The sequence below is a fragment of the Camelus dromedarius genome, chromosome 27, assembly GCF_036321535.1.
Source record: "Camelus dromedarius isolate mCamDro1 chromosome 27, mCamDro1.pat, whole genome shotgun sequence".
NCBI classification, from domain to species: Eukaryota; Metazoa; Chordata; class Mammalia; order Artiodactyla; family Camelidae; genus Camelus; species Camelus dromedarius.
The window spans coordinates 3295365-3312589 of NC_087462.1; the positions used below are offsets into that span (position 1 = coordinate 3295365).

At 53.6% G+C, this 17225-nt stretch overlaps 2 protein-coding genes across 8 annotated transcripts in view; both read left to right on the forward strand.

The window, feature by feature from the left end:
• The window catches only part of UHRF1 (ubiquitin like with PHD and ring finger domains 1), a 30336-nt gene extending 21258 nt beyond the window's left edge, over positions 1-9078 (forward strand). For all 4 annotated transcript variants that reach the window (XM_031437014.2, XM_031437015.2, XM_064479776.1 and 1 more), the window contains exons 12-17: positions 772-934; positions 1017-1154; positions 2474-2627; positions 2705-2862; positions 4595-4693; positions 7643-9078. In XM_031437014.2, the coding sequence (XP_031292874.1) occupies positions 772-934; positions 1017-1154; positions 2474-2627; positions 2705-2862; positions 4595-4693; positions 7643-7789 (859 nt within the window). In that variant the 3' untranslated portion in view covers positions 7790-9078. The remainder of the gene's footprint in view (positions 1-771; positions 935-1016; positions 1155-2473; positions 2628-2704; positions 2863-4594; positions 4694-7642) is intronic.
• Positions 9079-14600: 5522 nt separating this feature from the next.
• The window catches only part of KDM4B (lysine demethylase 4B), a 125781-nt gene continuing 123156 nt past the window's right edge, over positions 14601-17225 (forward strand). For 3 of the 4 annotated variants that reach the window (XR_010378065.1, XM_064479778.1, XM_064479780.1), the window contains exon 1: positions 14601-14704. The gene's annotated coding sequence lies outside the window, so the exon portion shown is untranslated. The remainder of the gene's footprint in view (positions 14705-17225) is intronic. The other variant, XM_064479779.1, reaches the window with a different exon arrangement.

Sequence of the window (17225 nt, forward strand, 5' to 3'; positions counted from 1 at the left end):
GAGGACAGCTGCGTAGCTGCCGCTCCTCCTGCTCGCCCGGTGAGACGGCCTCATTGCATCAGACACTGAGCTGACCTCTGGTCCACTTGACCCAGGCCTCTGTGCCCTTTGTCGAGACAGACCTGCCGGCCCAGCCCATGTTTGTGCGCCTCCTCAGGGTTTTTTTGTTGTTTGGGTTTTTTTTTTTATATAGGGGGAGTGTAATAGGTTTATTTATTTTTAAAGGAGGCACTGGGGTTGAACCCAGGACCTCATGCATGCTAAGCACGTGTTCTACCACTGAGCTACACCCTCCCTGCTCCTCATTTTCCCTGATGGCATTTTCCCCACGTCTTGTTAGTGTCCTGTGGCTCCAGTAACAAAATACCACAAACTGGGGTGGTTTAAAGCAACAGGAATTTATTCTTGCCTAAGTCTGGAGGCCCAGAGTCTGAAATCAGGGTGTCGCAGGGCCATGCTCTGTCTGAAACCTCTAGGGGTGGGCCCTTCCTGGATGTCCCTTGGCTTGTAGATGCAACACTCCAGCCTCTGTGCTGGCACCTTCTCGGGCCCTGCCCCCGTGTCCGTCTCAGTTTCCCTTTTCTTAGAAGGACAGCAGTCATTGGACTTAGAGCCCCCCTAATCCACCGTGACTGCCTCTGAATCTGACTCCATCCGCAAGCACCCTCTTCCCAAAGAAGGTCCCAGTCATGGGGTCTAGAGGCGGAGACTCAGCCCTGTGTCGCGGGGATGCAGTCCCGCCCACAGTGCTGGGCCTGGCTCTCCCTGCAGGGCGCTGGCTCTGAACTGCAGTGCTCCCATCAACGACCGCAAAGGGGCCGAGGCCAAGGACTGGAGGGCGGGGAAGCCGGTCCGGGTGGTGCGCAACGTCAAGGGCCGCAAGCACAGCAAGTACGCCCCAGCCGAGGGCAACCGGTACGACGGCATCTACAAGGTTAGCAGCTCCCCATCCCCCCTCGCCCGCCCACCCCCCAGGCCCCCAGATCCCCAGGTCACTGTTGGCCACACTCCTGCAGGTGGTGCGGTACTGGCCCGAGAAGGGGAAGTCCGGCTTCCTGGTGTGGCGCTTCCTCCTGCGCAGGGACGATGTCGAGCCTGGACCCTGGACCAAGGAGGGCAAGGACCGGATCAAGAAGCTGGGGCTGACCATGCAGGTGCGTCCTGGCCGGCCGCGCGGCTCCCCCGGCCCAGCCAGCAGATCGTGGCTGGAGCCAGCCCTGGGCCTGCCTTCTCGACACCTGCTTGGGGTTTTCCTGTCTTGAAAAATTTCCGGGCTCCAGGCAGGTGGCACCTTGCTGGCCGTACCATCCACATTTTTAGTCAGTGAATACCAGGGAGTGGCAGCTCATCTTTGCATCTGTGGTTTTAGAGCTGAGAGCCACTTTCTTATCAGAGCCGCGTTAGAGGAGCTTATCTGAAATCTGGAGTCCACTGTCCTCTGTCGGCCAGTCCCCCTCCCTTTCTCTCCCATCTCTCTCCCCTCTCTGCTCCTCACCCCTCCCGCTCCAAAAACAGCAGAAACAAACCAATAAAACTGGTCTAGATATAGACTAGAGGGAGATCTAAAAGTGAACATAAGGTGGCAGGATCTCCCGGGGCAGTCACTCACTGCCGAGAGCTACGGAATCCTCCATCTCCCAGAGTTTCCCCAGTGCATGCGGAGTGCGGCTCTTTTGCACCATAATTATGGTGTTTGCTGTTCATTTTGGTGAGCTGCTCTATAGTGATAAGTCGTGGTGGGACTATTTAAGGAATCTTAATTGCTGTTGAGAGTCAGATCGCACCTACCCCCTGGGGAGGGCCACAGCCAGTTGTCTTTCGAACCCATTGTTGGTCCTACAAGGAATTTCAGAAGCCGAGGAACTGGGGAGAGAACCAGCCACGGGTCGTGGGGACTGTCAGTGTTTGGTGGGAAAAGGGTTTTTATTTAGGACTTAAGTCTTCATTGCAAGTTAGTGTTGGTAGAAAAGCTTGAAGGTTTCCTGAGGAGAAACACTGGAGAGTTAGATGGGATTGTAGGTGCCTTGGAAATGGGGTTCTAATCAGGTCATGCCTGTTGGGATGTTGAGGAGCCCAGGATCCATCAAAATCTGGTTGGCGAGCCAAGGCCTGGGGCCAGTTGTTGGTCAGTGAAGTTTTCTGGGGGCCCAGCCATGGCCACTCATTCCCACAGGGGCTGGGCCTGCTTTTGTCCCCACAGAGCCCGAAATTTTTAGTGCCTGGCCTCTGGCTGGAGAAGTTTGCCTACTTCTCCCAGAAATAGAAAAGACAATAAGAGCATCTTACTTGCTGGCTCTGACGCGGAGCATCCGATGTGTGTCATCTCATGCCGGGCAGGCTGACCATCCGCTTTCCCGCGGGGGTCCAGCGTTGAGTCTGGAGGCTCTGAGCCGAGGCTGAGTGAGGCCGGAGCCTAGGTCTCCGGGGCCAGGCGGGGGCCGGGGAGGGTGACGTCCTGTCTTCTCCCCCATAGTACCCAGAAGGCTACCTGGAGGCCCTTGCCCGGAGGCAGAAGGAAAAGGAGAACAACAAGAAGGCGGCCCCGGAGGAGGAGGAGGAGGAGGCGGAGGAGGAGGAGGAAGGCTTCACGTCCCCCAGGAAGGGCAAGCGGAAGAGCAAGTCGGCCGGTGGGTGTCTCCTCGAGCTGGGGGGCCGTCCTCGCCGGGACCCCCACCCCCACCCTTACCCGCTCCGCTCTTCCCAGGAGGCAGCCGGGCCAGCAGCGGGTCCTTGCGAGAGACGCCCAAGAAGACCAGGGTGGAGCCCTACAGCCTCACCAGCCAGCAGAGCAGCCTCATCAAGGAGGACAAGAGCAACACGAAGCTGTGGACCGAGATCCTAAAGTCGCTCAAGGACGGGCCGGTGAGCCCCCGCCCCACCAGGCCACCTCCTTTCTGGGGTGACAGACCTGACCCTCTGCGCTCAGAGTGCGCAGCTCAGGGCACGAAGCACGTGTGCACTGTTCTGTGCCATCCGTCCCCAGAGCATTCCATCTTCCAAAACTGAAACTCCGTCCCCGCCTCCACCATCTACTTTTCTCTTTTCGAATCTGATTCCTCTAGGGACCTCCTGTGAGTGGGATCACACAGTATTTGCCCTTCTGTGACTGGCTTATTTCACTGAATGCCATGTCCTCAGAGTTTGTGCACATTGTAGCAGGTGTCAGAATCTCCTTCTTTTTTAAAGCTGAGCGATACTCCACCACGTGGATGGACGACGTTTGTTCATTTGTCATCTGTCAGTGGACACTTGGGTTGCTTCCACCCTTTGGCTGCTGTGAATGGTGCTGCTCTGAACACAGGGGTGCAGTTATCTCTTTGTGACCCCACTTTCAGTTCTCTTGGGTATCAACCCAGAACTGGGATTGCTGGGTCACAGGGTCATTCTGGGTTCAAATCTTTGAGGAACTGCCAAACCAGGGGTGTCTTTTTCAACACTCCTGCCTTAGTGGGGTGAGTGACGTTGATGGGTCCCTGCAGGTGAGTGGCTTGGTGTTCTCTGGCCGCTGCCCCTGCCTGGTGGGGACCAGCTCTCCTGGGCTCACTGTCAAGGTCAAACCCAAACTGTATGAGCTGTGGACAAGGTGTCTGTCACTGCTAAAGTCCTTCTGGACTTTACCTCCTGATCACCCCATTGCAGGGCTTCTGCCCTTATGTGTATCTCTGCCTCGAGTACCTTCCCCCACAGCCCTCCGGGCTCAGTCTTCCTCCTGCATGAAATCACCGTGGCTGCCCTAACAAGTGAGCCTTTAGGGGCTAAAATCCAGGTGTGAGCAGGGCTGGTCCCTCCTGAGTCTCCGGGGAGAATCAGGTCCTGCCTTTTCCAGCTTCTAGAGGCGCCCTATCCCTGGCTCGCGGCCCCTCCCTCCATCCTCACCACCAGCAGCGCAGCATCTCATCTCCCATCTCTGACTCTGACCTCCTGCCTCCCTCTGATAAGGACTCTGTGAGGACACTGGGTCCCCCAGGTGGCCCAGGGTCACCCCTATCCCAGGGGCCTTAACTGAATCCCACTTGCAGAGTTCCCCCTTCCCCATGAGGTGAGGCATTCACAGGTCCCAGGGTTTGGACGAGGGTGTCTTGGGAGGCTGGTTCTCGTCCCCACGTCCTTTTGTTCTGTTAATGGGCCACCTCCCCCGTGGAACTCTCTGGCCGCCTGCCTTCTGGGGCAGCCGCTCCCTGGCTCGCTGCTGTCTCGCCCCCAGCGCTGCGGCGACGTTGGTCTTTCGCTTGCTTGCTCTTGGGCCTTCCGCACTGAGCCCCGCGCTCCACAAGGGCGGTCTTTCTCTGTCTCATCCAGCGCTGGACCCTGGGGACTGAGTGGCAGGCAGGCGGCACTGTGTTGCGGGGCTGAGCTCCACGCCCGAGAGACTCGCTGATAGAGCGCGGTCCTAAACTGGACCCTGGCTGCGCTCCACCGGCGCCAGGGCCTAAGATGGGGTCACAGCCGCTCCTGCCTCCTGGGGTGGGGGTGGGAGGATGAAACTCAGGCCCTGGGTCGGGGCTGAGCAGGGGATCTGGGGATTCCAGCCTGGCTGTTCGTTCCAGGGAACTGAGCCTTTGCTGGTCTCATGCACTCTCTCCTCTGGTTCCAGAAATTCCTGAGTAAAGTGGAAGAAACGTTCCTGTGTATTTGCTGCCAGGAGCTGGTGTTCCGCCCTATCACGACCATATGTCAGCATAACGTGTGCAAGGTGAGGGGAGCAGCCCGGGGGTGGGGCGGGCGGTCCTGGGAAGGGGCTCTGCCTCTGCCGCTGCTGTGGGTCCTCCTGCCCCTGGCCCTCCGAGGGGCCCAGGGTCTGTTTTTGGGCGGCCTCGTCTACAGTTGCCTCCCAGCCTTTATCACAGGCTCCCATAACCCCACTCCCCTCCCTCCCTGTTCTCTGGAATCGACCACAAACTTCATGCCTGGCCCCTGCCCTGAACTTCCAGCCACACCAGCCCTCTGCTGTGCTCTCAACAGGCTAGTGCCTGCCTTCTTTGGGGGCTGCTTGCTGGCCCTCCCTTCCCTCTGGAATGCTTGCCCCAACCTCTTATATATGCGTGAGCCCAGGTGAGAGAAAATGGCTGTTATCCTGACCTGGGATCTGATCACAATAAATGAAGCAGACTGTGGGCTGGGCTGGAGAGGTTGAGGCGTTTATCCCCTAGAGGAGCAGGGAGGTGGGCTTCCTGGTGGAGGTGGCAATTAACCTGCTCCCTGAGGGGGGCCTTGGGGCAGCCTACCAGGCAGGCAGAATGGCATGTGCAGAAGCCTGGATGGGTGGGCACCTTGGGTGATGGAGCTGGAACAGTATGATTACATCTGATGCTTTTGAAAGTGGGATTGGGAGGGTCTCAGACTGGGCCAGATGAGGTCTGCCCCTGAGTGGTGCCGATGGGGGCCGGATCATTCTGTTGTGGGGGTGCCCTGGACGCTGAGGTTCTGAGCAGCGAGCGTCCTTGGCCCCACATACTTGGTCCCGGGGGTCCCTCCAGTTGGGAAGCGCGTCTGGGTGCGTGATTTCTTTCTGGTCTTCTGGCCAGAGTCGGTCAGTAGGAACTTACGGGTAGGCAGGCAGGCCATTTAGAAGGGACTGTGCCTGCCTCCCAGTCACCCTGGGTCTCTGAGCTGTTCTCTCCTTGGGGCTGTCTCAGTCCAGGATGTCACGCCAGTTGTCAGACCAGAGAACATGAAGACCTGGGTGGCCACGGTCAGGCCCTTCACTCTACTGCCATGTGGTCTGACCGAGGCCTGTGTGTCTGGGAGAGATGCCCCTGCATGCCTGAGGCTGTGTGGGGTCCGAGGGGGGGCCCAGACATGGCGGAGCGGGGTGAGGGCATGTCAGCGGTCTGGGTTTAACTTCCCCTCTGCCCTTTCTGGCCTTGAGACCTTGGGAAGCCACATAGCCATGCTAAGCCCTGTGGCCCCAGTGGAAGGGGGCATCACGGCACCTTTCTGGCCGGTGTCTGGCTCCAGGCGACGGCTGAGGCACCCCAGGCTGGTGGAGGCAGAGCTGCGGGGCGCACAGGAAGTCAGGCCCGCGGGCTCTGGATGTGGGCCAGGTGGCCCAGGGAGCCACTCGTACCTGTCGCTGGGGCGCTGATGCTGTGCTGGAGGGAGAGGCCACTGGCACGAGCGCGTCTGTGCCGCCTGTCCTCACGCCTGCTGTGCCCGCTCCGACAGGCTCAGTGTCGGGCTGTGGGGAAACGGCTTTGGCCCTCCACCCTGATGTCCCAGCACTCGATATTGTTTTTACTCTGTGAGAGTATTTTTATTGTGGTAAGATCCACAGCATACGGTTTACTGTTCTGTTTGTAAAAATGCAGCTCAGGGGCATTAAGCACATTCACACTGCTGTGCAACCATCCCCACCACCATCTCCAGAACTTAGAACTTCCATGTTCCCAAACTGAAACTCTGTCCCCATGAAACACTGACTCCCCATCCCCTCCCCTAGCCCCGGCCCCACCGTCTACTTCCTGTCTGTGGATTTGACTCCTGCAGGGACCTCCTGTGAGTGGACTCAGACAGTATTTGTCCTTCTGTGTCTGACTTCTCTCCCTGAGTGTCATGTTCAGGGTTCATCTGCGTTGTAGCGTGTATCGGAATCCCCTTCCTTTGGAAGGCTCAGTCACCTTGCAGCCTGTGGGTGGACCCCACTGTGCTTACCCGTCATCTGTGGGTGGCCTCTTGGGGCGTTTCCTCCCACCTTTTGCCCATTGTGAATCAGGCAGCTGTCCAGAGCCTGATTTGGAACCTGAATCTTGGTGTGTTGTGCAGAGAGAACTACCTTTTGTCTCTGGAATCAAGCTATAGACTTTATATTGGAAAAAGAATGCAGGAGTTTTTAAAAACAGGAAATAGAAGCTGCAGCCCAGTGGTGGCGGTGGCAACGTGCTGTGGCATCAGCAGGTGTTCGCCGACTTGGCGTTGTCTCTCGCAGGTCTCCTGGCGCCGTCTTTCAGATGTGCTCACCTGTGCAGGTGCCCGCGACCTGTGTGCGTTGTTTCCGGCCGTGTGGCTGGCGTCTTCCCTGCTGCTCTGGCTGGGGAGTCGGCTCTCCTGGGCCGTCCACCTTGAAGCTTTGAAGCTCTGTCTCCACCTGGCTCTCTTCCCCCGGCATTACTCAGTTGAGAACCGGGTTTGAACCCAGAATCTAGCTCAGCATCAGAACTCCCTCCTGCCTTTCCCCCCATCTTGTCATGGACACATCTGTACAGAGCATCTAAGCTTGGTGCCGGGAGAGCCAGCTAGACAGCCCCTGATCGCAGGGCACACCTGGCCTATCACACACAAGTACCTTAGTCCACAGGGTGATTCCAGAAGGCAGACAGGGTGCAGTGAGAGGAGTGGCTGCGGCGGGGCCATCTGATATTCCAGGGGTGCCGGGGAAGGGTCCTCTGAGCAGGGAACTTGAGCCAAAGCATGAGTGACAAGAGCCAGGGGACAGACCTGTCGGGTGTTGTGACCTGCAAGTGTGGACGCCTAGCGGCCAGGATCAGACGGGGCAGCTGGGCTGGGGATGGGCAGCGAGTGGTCAAAAGGAAGACTGAGGGTCAGAAGGGACCTCTGGACCCCGTGAGCAGTCAGGCATCACGCCCGACTCCGTCCCGGGGGCAGTGTGGGGCAGGAGCGCTTACCACCGGCCCGCTTTCTGCAGGATTGCCTGGACAGATCCTTCAAGGCCCAGGTGTTCAGCTGCCCGGCCTGCCGCTATGACTTGGGCCGGAGCTATGCCATGCAGGTGAACCAGCCGCTGCAGGCGGCCCTCAACGCGCTCTTCCCGGGCTACGGCAACGGACGGTGATGCTCAAGCACTTCTCGCCGGGCGTTTTTAAAAAAATGTATCAGAGGGGTCTTTGGCCCCCGTTTTGTTTTTAGTGGGCTTAACTTAAACATGTAGTTTTTCTTCCACTCCCTAAAAAGCCTCGTCTTCCCGGTTTTGTTTTGTTTTGTTTTGTTTTAATCTATAAATTTTCAGGAATTTGTATTATGCCTCAAAGGAAGAAAGTTGGACTTCTCAGTGTTTTTATCTTGGTTTTATAAAAAGTACAAAGCCTGCAATTTTATCAGCCAAAAAGGAAAACAAAGAACTCACATTTTTTTCTTCTGAGGATGGAATTAGAAACTACTTGGCGTGAAGGCTGCTGAAGTTGCCAGCGTCAAGGTCTTAGACGTTCCTGCCCCGCTGCTGCCTAGAACAATCTTCCCAAGGTTGGTGGGTTTGGCCCCGAAGGTGAAATTTCGTCGCCTAGAACCCAGCAAGGTGGTATCTGGCGGTGGCCCTGGGGGTGGTGTGGCCCCGCCAGGAAACTGGAAAAGCAGAGAAGGCCAGTCGGGACCCAGTTGGAACTCCCCTCCAAGCCATCCCCCGGTGCTCTGCTCCTGCGTCCCGGTCCCTACCGAGCGCACAGGCCCCCGGCCGCCCGGGCTGAGAGTCGGGGCCACACCGAAGCTACCTCCACTAGACTCTCTGCTCCTCCATCTGGACGCCACGGAAGCAAACGCATGGGGCCACATTCAAGTGCCTTTGGTTCCTCCTTACTTTTCAGACGCGGGGCTCTTTTTCTTAGCACTGAATCATCGACAATGCCAACCAGATTCTAAAACTGTGGTCCGCCAGCGCCTCCCTGGGGGCCCCGGGGGTGTGAGTGGGGACCGTCTGAGTTTTGTCGATCCTTGAAATTGAATTTTCAACCCACCAATTGGGAATTACAAGAGGGACTTTTTTTTTTTAATAAACACTTTTTTGAAATGAATTTTTTTTGTAGTTACTGTATATGTACCAAGAAATCTAATAACTTAGGGTTTGGTTGTATTTTTGAGGGGGGGAGTTTTGTATTTTTTGGAATTTGTTAATTTTCTTAACTTTACCAAAGTTTGCAGCTTATACCTCAACAGAACAGGGATATTTTAAATCACACAACTGCAGGCAGACAGGAACAATACTGTTTTAAAGGTGTCTCTTTCCCCTCGTTCTTAGGTTGTTAATGTATTAGGAAGAAACCGCAAAATCCTGTGTAGGCTTTTTCTAAGAAGTTCAATATTTTCTGTCCAGATTTTAGATTCTCAGAATAAATGCCTTTTACAGATGGATTTGGTTGTGTCTTCTATTTGCAAATCGCTCTGTAACCTACTGTATTACTACTAGTAGGCTGCTGCTGCTACTGGCCGTTTCTACAGCTATTCATTCATTTTCTCTTCACAAAAACTGTAGGAAACAGGCTAGGCAGGTAGCATCATCCCCGGTTTGCAGATGAGAAAACTGAGGCCCAAGAGGTCACAGTGACATGCGGGGGGTCTAACCTTTGTCCTTTCCCAGGGTCAGCGACCTACAGCAGAGGGGCCGAACCAGACCTTCCAGCTTGGAACCAGAGGTCACTGTCAGCAAGGTGGGCGGCACTGTCCCCATTAACATTTGAAAAAAGTCAGGCTGTGGTGGTCCCCCACCGGGAGACCGGCTCTGCCACCAGTGGGCACCAGCAGCCTGTCTCATCATCCAGGGAGCTGCTTGACCCTGGGGGGCTCTCTGCAGGGGGGTGGAGATGGGGGTACATGGGGGTATGGGGACTGATGACCTGAAATGCTATTTCCAGTAGCAGTCAGAGGCCAAGGATGAGGCAAGTTGGAAAATCAACTCCAGGGAAGGTAATCATGCTGAATTCTGCAGATGCAATTCTTTACCCCTGGTTACTGGTGCCTTTTATTGATGGTTAGGTAATGATGTGGGCAGATCTGATTTAATAAACAACAAAGTTCAGTGTGTTTTGGACCTTCAGATGTGTCAGGTGTATCCTTGAAAACATTATGCTAAGGGGAAGAGAGCAGTCACAAAGGATCATATATTATGTGACCTCATGAAATGCCACACACAGGTATCTCTAGGGACAAAGATCAGTAATGCTTAGGACTGGGGAGGGGGAGGGAAGTGAGCTAAAGGGTGCAGGGTTCCTTTTGGGGGCGATGAAAACGTTTGAAATTTGGTGGTGGTTGGTGATTGTACACTTCGGGGGAATTGTACAATAGACAGACTATACCTCAAAAAAAAAATACTGAGTTTGAACATGGAATAAAAATGGGGATAATTGCATAGATGCCCAGCTATGAGGAGCAATCTCCATAAATGTCCCCAGGCGGGCCCTACGCAGGGGCAGGACACATGAGGGGTCTTCATTGTTGAGATAGTGGAGTTTAACTTTTCACATAAAAGTTAAGAGTGATGTCATTGTTAAACATTAGCCAAACCCAGAAAAATATGTGTATGTGACCCTGTTATGCAGAAATAATCACAATGTAACTATATTAATTTCCTGGTAGACTTGGTAGCTTTTTTAATAACACTTATTGAGATACATTGCACATGCTATAACACCCATTTAAAGTATACAGTTCGGGACGGGAGGGTATATAGCTCAGGGGTGGAGTGAGTGTTTAGCATGCACAAAGAGCTGGGTTCAATCTCCAATACCTCCATCAAAAAGAGATGGAAATTATATAAAAGTAAAATATATAAAAGATACATGAAAAGGTGTACAGTTCAGTGGTTTTTACTACATTAACACAGTTGTGCAATCATCAATTATCTAGTTCCAGAATTTAATCATCTCCAAAATAAGCCTGGTCCCCATTAGTAGTCACTTCTCACCTCTCCTTCAGCCCCTGGCAACCATTCATCCACTTTCTGTCTCTGGATTTGCCTGTTCCTAGCCGTTTCATATAAATAAATTCATATAGCACATGGTCTTTTGTGTCTGGTTCTCTAACTGATCATGAAGCTTTCAAGGTTCATCCATGTTGTAGGGAGTGTCAGTTCTTCACTCCTTTTCTTGGCTGAGTAATATTCCACAGGGTGGATGGACTACCTTTTCAAACCTACCTGGTTGATTTTTTTTTAACATAAACCTTTTTTCCTCCTCTCCCTCCACCCCATGTTATAAAATGGACCCATAATCCCTTTAGAACATCTGGAGGCTGGAAAGAAAAAGCCAAAACATATAATCCTGTCCCCCAGAGGAGCAACATTTTCAGGCTTTATTTGTACATGTGTGTTGATACTGCAGTATTCAACCTCAGAACAACCCTGTGATAGAGGTTTTATTTATTTTTATTTATTGTGTATAATCAGTTTATAGTGTGTCAATTTCTGGTATGTAGTATCATGTTTCAGTCATACACATTCATATATTCCTTTTCACATTTTTCATTATAGGTTACTACAAGATACTTAATATAGTTCTTTGTGCTGTACAGTAGATTTTTGTTGTTTATTTTATATACAGTAGTTAGTATATCTGCAAATTTCAAACTCCCAATTTATCCCTTCCCACCCTGGTAACTGTAAGTTTGTTTTGTATATGAGTCTTTCTATCTTGTAAGTAAGTTCCTTTGTGTCTTTTTAGATTAAACATCTAAGTGATATCATATGGTATCTTTTTTTCTCGTTCTGGCTTCACTTAGAATGACGATCTCCAGGCCCATCCATGTTGCAGCAAATGCCATTATTTTATTCTTTTTTTCTGGCTGAGTAATACATATCTCACAACTTCTTTACTGTGATAGAGTTTTGACTCACAGCCATTTGCAGTTGAGAAACTGAGGCATTAGACACACCCAGTGGCTTAACTTGAGGACATGCCAAAGCCAGGGTAAATCTACATTTATGTACACTTTTCCATATGTTTACTTCATATGCAAATTTGAAGAACATTAGGATAGTGGTGTCTTTACTGTCCTGGGCCTGTTTTTCTTCAGTTCATTTATGGGGTAGTTGCTTTGTCTACCATCTTGGTAAACAACCACCTGAGCTGCGCGCCGGTATACGTATATTTACATGTCTGTGCTCATAAAAGTGAATATATTGCACTTGTGTATCTAGCCATGTATGCTTGGCGTGAGATGGAATATTAGAATCCTTCTCCCAAATATATTTCTAAAAATTTTATTTTTAGGTACTTTTCCCTCCCTTACTCTCTTATGCATCAGACTAGCCCATCAGCGGGAGCTGGAGGGAAGTTTTTGTCAAGCAGGGGACGTTTCTCAGCTCCACACCTTGCCCATCCCGGGAAGGTGAAGGCCAGTTAGAAATGAGCCGGCCTTGGGTCATCTGAAGGCCAGTGCCAGAGGTCCTCCTGGCCTTATTTAGGGAGAGATGCCGGTGATTCCCAGCCCCAGCCCTTTGTGAAGTCTGCACCTGTCTGCAGAGACTTGAAAACTAGGACGATTAAGGGAGTTTTTCCCAAGAGAATTTGTCCATGTGAAAGTTCTGAGAGTGTGTCCTTCCTGCTTTGCATAGGACACCTTTTAATTAAATGACAGTGATTATAATTTTTCTCTCCTTTTTTTTCCCCTCTTTAAAATTTTCATTTTCTTATTTTGCTGGGGGGAGGTAATCAGGTTGATTGATTGATTTTTAATGGAGGTATTGGGGACTGAACCCTGGACCTCTTCTGTGCGTGCTAGGCACACACTGTACCAGGCCCTCCCCCTAGTTTTGTTTTCTGACATTTTATTATGAAGACTTTCAAACAGAAACGTTGAAAGAACTGTATGGTGAACCTTTATATATCCTTACCGTCTGGATTCTACAATTGTTAAGTTTCTTACAGCCAGCATTTAAAAAAGTCCCCCACTAAGCAAACTTGGAAAGCTGACAACCTATTTAGGTCCCCCAGTTAAAAAAAAATCCCCCCCCCCCATAGTCTGTGAAATCCAAATACCTGGAATTCACTGTTTTACAGGGTAAACTAGGGAGTAGGAAAAAAAGGCTCGGGGTGGGAAGATCCTTCATGATTGCACTCCTAACGCTGCATTCCTGCTCCCAGATTACATTTCTGTCTTTCCCACTGGTCAGGGAGTTCCTTGGGAGCAGATGCTGTTTCCTATTTTTTAAGTTAAATTTTAATTGCACGAGGACTATCTGAATATGGCCCATGAGGATGTAAAACAGCCTAGAACAAATTCAAGTCTTTACCAACTACCCTTTTTACCAACGTGGATCTCTCCCCCATCACCTCAGAGATTTAGCTTTCTCCGTTTGGGGATTGCCACAGGTGCGAGCTCTTAGAAACCACACCACATCTGGTGCTGTGTGTTCGGTTCCATACATATTGTTCAGAATTCTGGAGCATTCTGGAGTTCTCCACGTGACTTGTAGGGGATCATTCCATAACAGTACATGTAGATCCACCTCCTTTGTAATTGCTACATAGTTAAAAGTATTCTAGAGTATCCCGCTGCTACAAGCTACTAATCTAATCTATCCATGGATATTCAGAGCAAAATATTGGACACAATTGTGTACAGCAGCTCCGGAGACTTTCTCCTGCAGGTAACCTCCAGGAACAGCACATGTACAGTGTAGATACACTTACCACGTCGTTAGAAAACGTCCAATGGCCCGATTTACACACTTGCCCTCGAATTGGGTGTGTGCCCACCCTACTGCCTGAAGTGCAGTGTGGCGGGCAATTAATAATCTTGTTGTTGATAATGGTAAACCTTAATTAAATGCTCACTTGGAGAAGTCACAGGGGCAAACGCTTTATGGACCTCCTCCCACTTGATTCCTGCAAACTTTCCAGGAGAGGAGCAGACAATGAGGGGTTGTATCATCGTCAAATCCATTTCACGGGGAAACTGAGGCCCAGCGAGTTTACTTTCCTGGAGGCCAACCACAGTGAGGCGTGTGGGCCCAGCTGAGCTTCGAACCTATGTCAGGAGGCACCAACTCCTCGCCTCCCTTACGTTTTACGGAACTCGGAGGTCACCTAACTTTATCCGAAAGACCTTATGCCTTTGCAAAGTTTTGTCGATTGTGATGGAAATGAACTTGTTTTTTGGGGGTCAGAGGGGAGGCAGGGATGCTTGCTGCTTGATTTTAATTTCTTTTTTTTTTTTTTAACATTTTTTATTGATTTATAATCATTTTACAATGTTGTGTCAAATTCCAGTGTGCTTGATTTTAATTTCTTCAGTTCTCAGTCCTCCTCCTTTGCAAATTAAGTTGCGTTGGAAACCTATTTCCTAACACTGGGCTTCGCAAATTGGAGAACGCTGCGCCCCAATTCCGGCTCTGGGTCTCGAACCCCTTCTTCGCTCCTCCCCGGCCCGATGCTGAAGTTGTGCTGGGTCTCACGTACTCAGAAGCCGCCTGATAACCGGGGCGGGGCCCGGGCCGTGATTGGCACCCGCCCCAGCCAGTCCGCTCCTGGGGCTGACCCCGTGAGCCAATAGTCTCTTGCCCCCGTGCGGTCGTTGGGCGGTCCCCGAGGCGCCCTTGTCAATCCGAGACCCAGCGCCGTCGGGTTGGTGAGGCCTCTTGGCTGGCGTGCGCAGCCTGCAATGAGAACTGAGCCGGTCACCGGGCACGTGGGTGGGTACCGGCGTGTCCCGGCCGGCCGGCCAATGGCGAGGCGAGGCCGTCCCCTGCGCCCGCCCAATCGAGGAGCGCGGGGGGCGGGCCGTGCGGTGTTGATGGGGCTGGCGGAGGGGAGGGGCGGAGCTGTCAGCGGCAGCCAATGGGTGCACGGGCGTGGGCTCGGGGGCCAATGGCAGCCGGGGTGGGGCTGGCGCGCAGCCTTATAAGCCCCGCCCGGGGCGCTCGCGGAGGGCTCGGCCGCCAGCGACCGAGCGGGGCCCGGCCCGAGCGGGGCCTCGGGGTGCGACGCCGAGGGCGCGAGAGCGCGCGCCGCTGCTTCGGACCGGGCCGCGCGCGCCGCCTCAGGTGAGCCCGCGGGGAGACGGCTGCCGCGTCCGAGCGCGGGCCCCGCCGCCGCTGCCGCCGCCGCCGCCGCCGCCGCCGCCGCCGCCCCCGCGCCGCACCCGGGGCTTCGGGCGGCGGGCGCCCGGGACTCGAGGCCCAGGCCTCTGGCGCGGCCTGCTCGGGCCGCGGCCGCAGCGCTTTGTCCCGGCCCGCGAGGCGGTTGGGGGCGTTAACCGCCCGGCCCCGGGCTCCCGCCGGGCCTCGGGCGGGGGCGGCGCGGCCGGACAATGGCGGGGCCGGGGGCGGGAGGCGGGGGCGGCCTGCCCGGGCCAGGGGCGCGCGGGGGCTGGGTCGGGGCGTCCCCGCCGGCCCCGCACAAAAGATGACAGCGTGGGTGGCCCGGCCCGGCTGGCCCTGCCTGGCGGGGCCCTCCTCTTCTACTGTTCATAACAATCCTAATAATTAAAAAAAATAATAGAGAGAGAGCTGCCAGGCCCTGGATGAAACCCGCCTGCATTTTCGGCCCTTTGGGCACCGGTGGGGTTAACGGGGCGCTTCCCAGTGGTGTCCCCCGAAATGTCCATCATTGCATCCCCCCTGCTCCAGTCAACCTGCCTGGCCGTCTCGGCTTCCAAACTCTCCCCCAATTTCCCTGAGTCCCCCTAAAATAATCATGCAGTCTGGATTTTTTATTTTAAAAAATATATCCAGTTGCTATGCACATCGCAGCCTCCAGACGCGTACCCCCGTACCTTCCCCTCCATCTGATCGCCATCTCGAAACCCCCCTTCTCTGTAGAAATAAATCGTGGAGTTGCTCCCGCAGAGCCCCCTGGGACTGTCCCATCGGACCTCGTGGGAGCTAGGGGACAGATTCATTCTGAAAGGGACCTGCCCCAGATCTATAAGGGCCTGGGTCTCCACCCAGTGGGCGCAATGACACCAGGTGGAAGGGGGTGCAGGTCCACTGGGCCACGGTGGAGGGTTTTACAGGGGATTTTTTCCCCCTGGGGGCGAGGGAGACCTGGACTGCACCTTAGTGTGTCCCATCTGTTTGGTTGGAGGAGGATGGTTTTGTTTTAATAATTCAGGTGCACCTGGGGAACTGTTTCCCGAGTTATGAAACTAGTGAGAAGGTGGTTCTGTTCAGTGGAGCCCAACGATCCCGTAATATGCAAAGACTGCCTTTTTCCATGTGTTTCTGTCAGTGGTAGTTACTCCGCCAGCTCCTTTGAGTCCCAGTGGGTGCTGGCACTGTCTTAGGGTCTGAGGATACCTGCCCCACCCCTCTTCCTCCACAGCCATTTGTGTGGCTGTCCCATGGCTGGAGAAAGCCCCTAAAATGGGCTCATTACATGATTCCTGTGGGCTTTCCTTGCTGCCGTGCAAGGGCTGATGATTCCCTTAATTCTCAAATAATAGCTGCCTTATGAGGCATTGGGGTTTGTCAACTCACTGGTCAGCCTTTTCTCGCCACTCTTGCAAAAGCAGTGGGCAGCCCCTGTCATCTTTGCCGTTTGCTTTTTGAAACCCTGAAGGACTGAGTGTAGAAAGTCTGAAGTCAACTTGTGATTATCTGGGTGGAGGGTTTCTGAAACTCGCTGGCCCTCTTTCCGTGTTTCTGATTGGATGCTTGGCAAATCTCGATGCTCCCCATTTGTGCCGGGGGCACCGCCACGGTCAGATTGCCCTGCCCTGGGGGAGGTCACCACTGGGAGCAGAGCGGAGGTGCAGTTGCATAAATGCTCCCAGGTTTTGCAGTGATTCTAGCAGATACCGGGTCACGCGCCGCATATGCATGTGTGCATGTGCACGTGTACCCTTGTGTGTGTGTGTGTGTGTGTGTGTGTGTGGTTGTTGAGAGGAAATGTATGCAGGTCTTAGTAGCAATTGATCTTACATTTTCTAATCCTTGGCACTTTGGGGAGTGGGCTACTAAGGAGATGTTAAATACTAGAGCTTAAATGTATGATTGGTCATGCACGACCCCGCCCCGCCTTTGTTGTATTTTTCTATCTTCTAGAAAAGACCCTTCCCCTGTCCCTCTGGGGCACTGGGGCCCTCCATGCCCCCTCCCACCCTGGCCGCTCAGCTATACTTGACCCCTTATTTCTCCGCCTCCTCCGCGGGTTTCTGGTCCCTGCTCTCCTGTGCCCCGCCTCTTCCCCTGCGGGCTGGTGCCTCAGCCCTGGGGAGCCCATCTGTTCCTTGGTTCCATCTGACACTCACCTGGCCTGGGAACGCGGGGTTTTGAGCCCTGGGGCATGTTGTGGGGAGTCCCTAACTTCAGGGGGCTTTGGGTCTAGTGGGGGAAGGGGAGAGATGGGTGTCCCGAGGTGTGGGCACGGTGGTGTGGAGCCCACAGCCCTCAGGGGCCCGGCTCAGGGAGTGGACAGGACTGGCTGAGAGTGGTGACCGAGGTGTGGGCAGACTCAGCTCTCTTCCTGGCATCTGGAAGTCTGGTGGCCAGGTTCAGGGCTGTATGACCTTGGGCCAGTCACTTGCTGAAGAACAAAGCCAAGGAAGGGGGGTGGTGTCACTAA